We start from the raw sequence: 7202 nt of genomic DNA, 5'->3' as shown, positions 1-7202 counted from the left end.
TTGATTGATTGATTGATTGATTGATTGATTGATTGATTGATTGATTGATTGATTGATTGATTCGGTTCTCCTCTCACTTCTATTTAGGAATTTTTATCAAGGACCAAGTCATAAAATGTCTGATTTTCAAGGTATGCCAGTACTTAAATTCCTGAGTGCCAAATTCAAGTACTTCAAGCACCTTATACAATCCCTGTAAAAATATAATAAACGAAAAACCTTGCTGAAAGTGTGCTTACTGCAGGACCGATCATGAAACTAAACAAATCAAACACATTTTTTACAATCCTTTGTTCTACCGGCTCAGAACTCACCATCAACCAGCTGCTGGTAGAGATTACTCAGCACATTCATCAGGTTTTTACAGGCTTTCTTTGGCAGGATCTTCCATGTGAGGGCTCGCTTATCTTCAGTGCTGGAAAAGCAGAAGCACACAGTGAGCTGTGGAGAGGCTGAAAGGCCAAAACCAACATGGACCCACTGCTGTCCAGGGGAGTTCAGACCACCCTGAAGTTGTCTGGCTGGTAATGAGGCCAAAAAAAACTATCTGAACCATTACTGACCCTACCTGAGGAACCAGAAAAATGCATTCCCTTCATATTAAAAGGAGTCTGCCTTTACAAAATCTAACCATTTCTACCCAGACTCCAGAAATACAACCTGGCCTCTAAACTTAGAACTAATGACCTGGCAGTTATGTGGTCTGGGGAAAAAAGACGCAGCACAGGAAACAATGTTTAGCTCTTAAATGGAAGTGCTGTACAGTGTAAGTGCAGCTCACTGCCCTGCAGTTAATCCTTTCAATATTCATCGTGAGAAGGCAACTGAGTAGTGAAGACAGATTAAGTTCTCTAAAAGTGTCACTTAACAGATGTTACTCCTCACTTCAGTAGCTTGCCTCAATAACTTAACAGCAATCAGAAAGTTTTCGTGTGTTGTGCTCACTGGAAGATGGTGTTTGTGTCCAGGTCCACGCAGCTCACGTCCGGCGGGGGGTCATAAAGATCAAAGTAGCGGGAGTCCACTCCTACAATGAACGGACAGGGGGCACTCAACACGTCAGCCAACGCCAGGGGGCACAAGGGGATATATGGACACGGCCAGTGGAACGGGAAAATCATCTGTGGAGGAGGATGTTGCTGGTTAATTAGAGCTGGTTCAACAGTCTGGTGAACGGTACAGTTGAGCGTACTTTGAAATAAAAAACCCTCCTAATAATGTAAATTAAATTGGTCCAGGAAGACACTCTGCTAACAACCACAATTCCCTCACTTCAAACACAATTTATGACTTTTGCTCCCTCTTACCATTACTGATGGTGATCATATTAGACTTTTATAACTATTAGTGCAGCAGTTTATAAAAAACAAACAGAAAATAGAAGTATACTTTAACAAAAGCAAAGAAGAGGGCGGCAGCATGAGTGTGAAGCCAGTATGGTCATTACAGCCCTGGTTGGAGTCCGATAAATAACCAGTCTGTGCAGTTAAAGGCAGTAACTTACAGACACCAGAGCCTCAGTGACGCTGGTCAGTACAGCGGGTCGTAACGAGTGGACCAGGATCTTGTGTTCAGTGACAGCAAATACAAGCAATGTGACGGCGTTCTCTGGTCCGAGGTTCTGGAGCAGAGTGGAAAATCGACCACCACTGCAGGGTAACACACAAAAAAGTACAATATCAATACAGTATCTCAATCTCTCAACCTTTTCTAGCCCTTGAACACATTTTGGATTTTAAAATGCTCTTCAGACAAATGAAGTTGTTGTCATGTGTATCTGATATCACCATGCTCTGTATTCTATGTTCAAGTGTATGAAGGAAGCTTAAAATTTAAAATATAGAAAAGATGACATACACTATCTTAGACCTGTTTGTTTTCTCATAGACATATGCATAAAAAAAATAAATTAAAAAACATACTAGTCTGAGAAAGAATCAGACCTCTCCAAGGCTAACAGAGAGGTGGTATCCAAACTACTCTGTTACGCACACATACACACAAAATGCATAATTCCTTTACATTTTAGTAAAAAATAAGTGCTGTCAGATATCACCAGAAAAACATGTGCAGCTGCTCTTACCTGAGCGGTAAAGGAGAAGACACTGGCTGGCTCAACATCAGGCTGTCATGTGGGGAAAGCTGCAGAAAAGCTGGAAAGTGAGATAAAACCAACCGAGCAAAAAAAGAAAAGCCTGCACTGAATCATTTAAATATTCATCCATAATGGAGGACCTAAACTGCTGCACCCCACAGGCAATCCAAAAACACCTTCAGAAAACAACACTATTGTCTGCAAATTTCTGATTAATACCCATTTCTAACACGCACCATATGCAGTCAACAACACTCTTGTGACCTGAGCTTACCTGCACCAGGATGCGAGGCCTCTGAGAGGAAGGGAAGGGAACTTTGTGCATGAAGTGAGAGATGTGCCTGGAAAGAAGAAGACGAGTAAGGGGGATGTGAAGCCAAAAATATCAGCGGTTGGTAGCAGAATAATTAGTCAGTGACGTGTAGGAGTTAGGAGCGGCAGTAAAACATGAAAAGCATGTCAGGTAATGAATATCCAAACTAAAACAACTTAACCCTGATAGAGAGAAAGTAGTGGCAAGATGTTTTGTGCTCCTGGACCTACTTGGTTATTTGGGGCATTTTTACACCATATTTGTAACATGTGTATGCACCAAGGTGTTTCTGGTGCAGAAATGGAAAACATTTCAACTATAATTCAAGCATGAAACACCTCCTCAGTTGCACTGCATATCACATATTGAACATACCTTGCAGCCATTTTTGGAGTCAGTGCTAGTATTTTCTATAATTACTTGCTCGTGTGCAACATTTGCAGGAGTTCTTTTTTTGTCATGTTGAAAAACGAGGGAGCAAGCCCACCAGTTTAGGCCAATGTGTGTGAGAGGGGGAGAGTCTGGGAGTGAGTGATGAGTTAACTGCAAGGATCATGTCATCTACACTCATCAATGTTCCTAGCTATGGTCGTGTCCAGCGTCATGATCAAGGATGGCGAAACAAACTGCATTCTTCACCCCTGTGTCAAAGCCAGGCCCTGCACAGCGAAAAGTTGCTGAGGAAAACTAGTATATAGGCTCGAAATAAACCATACAGACAACGCTCAATCTACACTTCACACAGGAATGGCTTAATGAATTTACATGGCTCAGGTAAAACCAAACAAATAAAACAATGAACTGTGTGTTCTGTACTAGATTTGGCCTCAAATATGCAGAAAACAAAATTCACAGAAGCAACTGGTGCTGCACAGTTCAAACATGATACACCAATGCTGAGAGTTTTACAAATGAAACAGAATCCCCACTTCCAGCAGCCTTTCACAGGCAGGAAGCTACAATACAATCTGCAGAGGAGGCTGAAATGATAGTCAATTTTAACACTGCATATTTCACTGCAAAGCAGGAGCTACCATTTACCAAGTGTATGGCACAGATTGAACTTTGTAATGGTGTAAATGTTAACCCCACATATAGCAACAACACTGCATGTGCGCAGATCAGGAGCTGGGTGTGTTACAAATGATGAAACTGAGTGTATTTGTTTAGTTTTTTTTAAAGTTTTTCTTCTGTAATAACAGGCGGTAGGTTAGCAAGGTTACTGACCACAAACTTTGTTTATAAACTTTGTATACATTCACGAAAGTTCAATTTTGTTAAATTTATGACATTGTAAACTTGAAATAAAACAGCTTTATGTAATTTCTGTAAGTTATCTATTTATTACCAAAGCATTTATCAGTAATAGAGTTAAAATGGCCAAAAAAGTGAATAATTGCATCGCAGGACGATTTAAGGTGTGCCCCTAAACGTTCTACTTGTGCTTCTAAAATTTTCAGTTAGGGGCCACAGTGCTCCTACAAAAAAAAGTTAGTCTGAAGCCCTGAATACACCTGTCTGGAGCCCCATTCAGAGTGGATTTATTTCTCTACGAGAGGTGGGGTGATTTTACCATTACCTGCAGTAGGCAGTGATTTTAATCTCATCCAAATGGGACTTCACAAAAATCTTTTAACATTATCAGGTAATTATCAAGCAGCATTTCAAAGGAACAGAAGCATCAAACTCCTGGTTACCATCAGTACAAAAGATGAACAACTGCATGAGAAAGTATCTGGATAGAGGGTGAAACTTCAGGGAGAAGTTACTTTATAGCCAGGCATCACCAGTCTAATTTACAAAGTCTGGAACATCTCCGTTTATTTTTGATTTCCAGCAGAGACATAAATGGGCTCAGACTAAAATGCCTCTTGATGAAATTGGATAGACCTACAACCAATCAAAGCAGTGTAATGTATGACGTGGCCCCGAGCAACACATGCAGTAACAGAATCTTCATTCATATTTGATCAGAGCTGCCTAGGTTGACAGTTTGATCTGAGAACCATTGAGGCTACTCTAGATGGTTGTGATTGGCCTGCCCAGGATCTAGCTGGATGGAAATCTATTTGAACGGGAGGAGGACCAGACGCACCTGCCAGAGCAAATGAAACATAAGCTTGCAGATTAGTCTGGTCCCAGGCTAGTTACCTGAGACTCCCTTGGTGTAGTTTGGCAAGAAGTATCCAATCACTTAGCTTTAAATTCAGTGACTTCATTATTCTTCATTTTCTATTAACTGAGTCACTGCAGCAGCGTGTTTTGTTTACAAATCAACATTGCTGCAGCATTGGTGCCTCTGACTGCCTTCCTCTCCACAACAATAGCAGCTGAAGCTCCTGGGTATTGTGGTATAAGACCAATTCCTCTTGCCGGAGTTAAAATAATTAAAATGGGTAGTTAGAAGATAAAACTATGACCAGAATATTATCTGGAAGACTCTCATGTTTCTATGTTAAGTAACAATGAGGACACTATTAAAAGAAAAACTTGAAATGGGAATACAAAATGGAAAAAGAAATGCCTCAGGAACCAGTGAATCCTCCCACTTCATAATGTGTTAAATTAACAAACTTAACACAGCATAAAATGGTCAAATTAAGAGATAGAAAAAGAGGACTCACTTCTCGATGGGCAGAGCGTGAGGGCCGGAGATGGAGTAGCGATAGAGGAATGTGAGGAACTTGCGGAAAGCGTCAAAGAATGGCCAGTGGGAGAGCAGACAGATACACTTGTTGGTGTGGACCAAGCTCGGGGCTGTAGCGGTACTGTTAGTGGTGCTGCTGGTGGCTGATCCAGTACGGCTGGAGGAGGAGGGTTTGGGTGGATCTGGGTTCAGGAGACCCAGCTGGGAGCGCTGCTGATCAGTCAGACACTCCTGTGGAAACGGCTCATAGAACTGAATGGCAGCACCGTAGACCTGAAACAAGAAATGTTGGATACACAGCTCAGCATCTATGCAAATGTATCACGGCTACCACAGCATAGTGTGTATACTGCACTGAGACGTCAGTGACAAACTAAGCTTTAGAGCCAGATCACATCATTATACAGTTATGATGCGACACTGCCACAGTCAGATACCTCTCCATACTAGACTTTCTTTGAAAGGCCAACCTGGCAAATCATGGCTGTCTGCCTGCTGCAGAAATGTGCAGCTCAGAGATCACGAGCTCTTGAACCACAAGAGCTCCTTGAGCATACAGTTATGAATGTGCACACAAAATATGAGGCTGATTGGTCCAGTAGTTTGTGAGATTAGCTGCAGACAGACAGATATACACACACACACACACACACACAACCAAATGCATGATCTCCATCAGGCTTATGGCTCTCGGAGGTAATTATCAAAATAGCTTTACCTGTGGTTGACTAACCGAGTAATCTGTTAATTGAAACACTTTCATTATCTACATGTTTGTAGACACACACACACACACACACACTCCCACACACACTTCTATACCTAAGAGGAGCCGTATCTTATAGATATGATGCATTCCTCTGCACATAATAAGTAATGTTAAAAAACTCTAAAACTTATGAGGCACCTGGTGGAGCAGGCGCCCCATGTACAAAGACTACATCCTTGCCGCAGCAGCCGCAGGTTTGATTCCAACCTCAGCCCTTTGCTGCATGTCATCCCCTTTCTCTCTCCCTTTCACGCTACCACTGTCCTACCAAATAAAGGCCAAAAAAAGCCCCAAAAATAATCTTAAATAAAAAATATATAAAACTTGTTCCAACCTTGACTCTGAAACCAAGTCTTAACCCTGATACAGCCTTTCTAAGAAGTGGCGAGAATCCAAAACACCCTCAATCCAAGTTTAGTTTAATCCTCTTTTCAATGTTAAACAATAATTTCCAGAACAAAAAGTCCAACAGATCAACTGGCAAATTAATAATGAAAAGGATCAGACAGCTTAGCAGTCCTCTGAATCGTCTCTGCACTCTAAAATAAATGATACATCAATAAGCATAGAGAAATAAAGTAAGTATAGTGCACCTCTGTTTAACCTTTATTGAACATCAATACCATGAGTGCCAACTGCGGACAAACAAACAGCTGTTAGCTGAGCCAGCATCAGCATTAGGCCAAACAAATCCCTTTTGCTTCCTGGAAATATGAGACTTTCCCCAGTTCACGCACAGATCAAAGCTAACTGGCTTATCTGTTGGCCGCCTGTGAGTCGCTTTTCAACTATTTCCACCGAAATGGACCGAGGTAGCCCACGTTTTTGTTTGCTGATGACTGAACTGAGGACTCCTGTGTGTTTGTGTGTGTATGTTGGGTTCAGACAGGAGCCTGTGGCATTGTGTGTCTATTCTATGAACATGAATGACAATCAGACCTGCTTATTCATGTGTGTAATACTAACAAAGCATTTGTTGGATTTTGGTTTTTGGTCTTTCAAAGTCATTTAACCAATCCTCACTTATTCAAGGGACTCATACCGGGTTGGCTTGGGTTTATTCTGTCATAAACAGCCCGCAAGTTCAGTTCAGGCATTGGTCAAAGTCCCTGTTTCTCCTGCATGCAGCTAGCTGTTACAGTATGTGAACGCCACTGCTGAATTTTTTTATTTTTTATTTTTTTTCCAATGGGGAGGCGATGAGAGGAGTGGAATGGCGTGAAGAGGAGAGGAGTAAAATGGCGTGGAGTGGAGAAGAGAGGAGGGAAGAGGAGAGGAGTAAAATGGCGTGGAGTGGAGTGGAGAAGAGAGGAGAGGAGAGGAGGGAAGAGGAGAGGAGAGGAGTGGAATGGCGTGAAGAGGAGAGGAGTAAAATGCC

The 7202-nt window shown here is 41.8% G+C and overlaps 1 protein-coding gene across 5 annotated transcripts in view; it reads right to left on the bottom strand.

The window, feature by feature from the left end:
- LOC126396521 (C-myc promoter-binding protein-like) overlaps positions 1 to 7202 on the bottom strand; it is a 95186-nt gene that overhangs the window by 46163 nt on the left and 41821 nt on the right. For all 5 annotated transcript variants that reach the window (XM_050054691.1, XM_050054714.1, XM_050054706.1 and 2 more), the window contains exons 6-11: positions 5033 to 5328; positions 2370 to 2436; positions 2084 to 2142; positions 1505 to 1649; positions 946 to 1121; positions 315 to 415 (exon numbers count right to left, since the gene is read on the bottom strand). In XM_050054691.1, the coding sequence (XP_049910648.1) occupies positions 315 to 415; positions 946 to 1121; positions 1505 to 1649; positions 2084 to 2142; positions 2370 to 2436; positions 5033 to 5328 (844 nt within the window). The remainder of the gene's footprint in view (positions 1 to 314; positions 416 to 945; positions 1122 to 1504; positions 1650 to 2083; positions 2143 to 2369; positions 2437 to 5032; positions 5329 to 7202) is intronic.

The sequence above is a fragment of the Epinephelus moara genome, chromosome 1 (assembly GCF_006386435.1).
Source record: "Epinephelus moara isolate mb chromosome 1, YSFRI_EMoa_1.0, whole genome shotgun sequence".
Classification (NCBI taxonomy): domain Eukaryota; kingdom Metazoa; phylum Chordata; class Actinopteri; order Perciformes; family Serranidae; genus Epinephelus; species Epinephelus moara.
The sequence above is the reverse complement of the archived record's forward strand: the minus strand, read 5'-3'. Positions and strand labels throughout refer to the sequence as shown.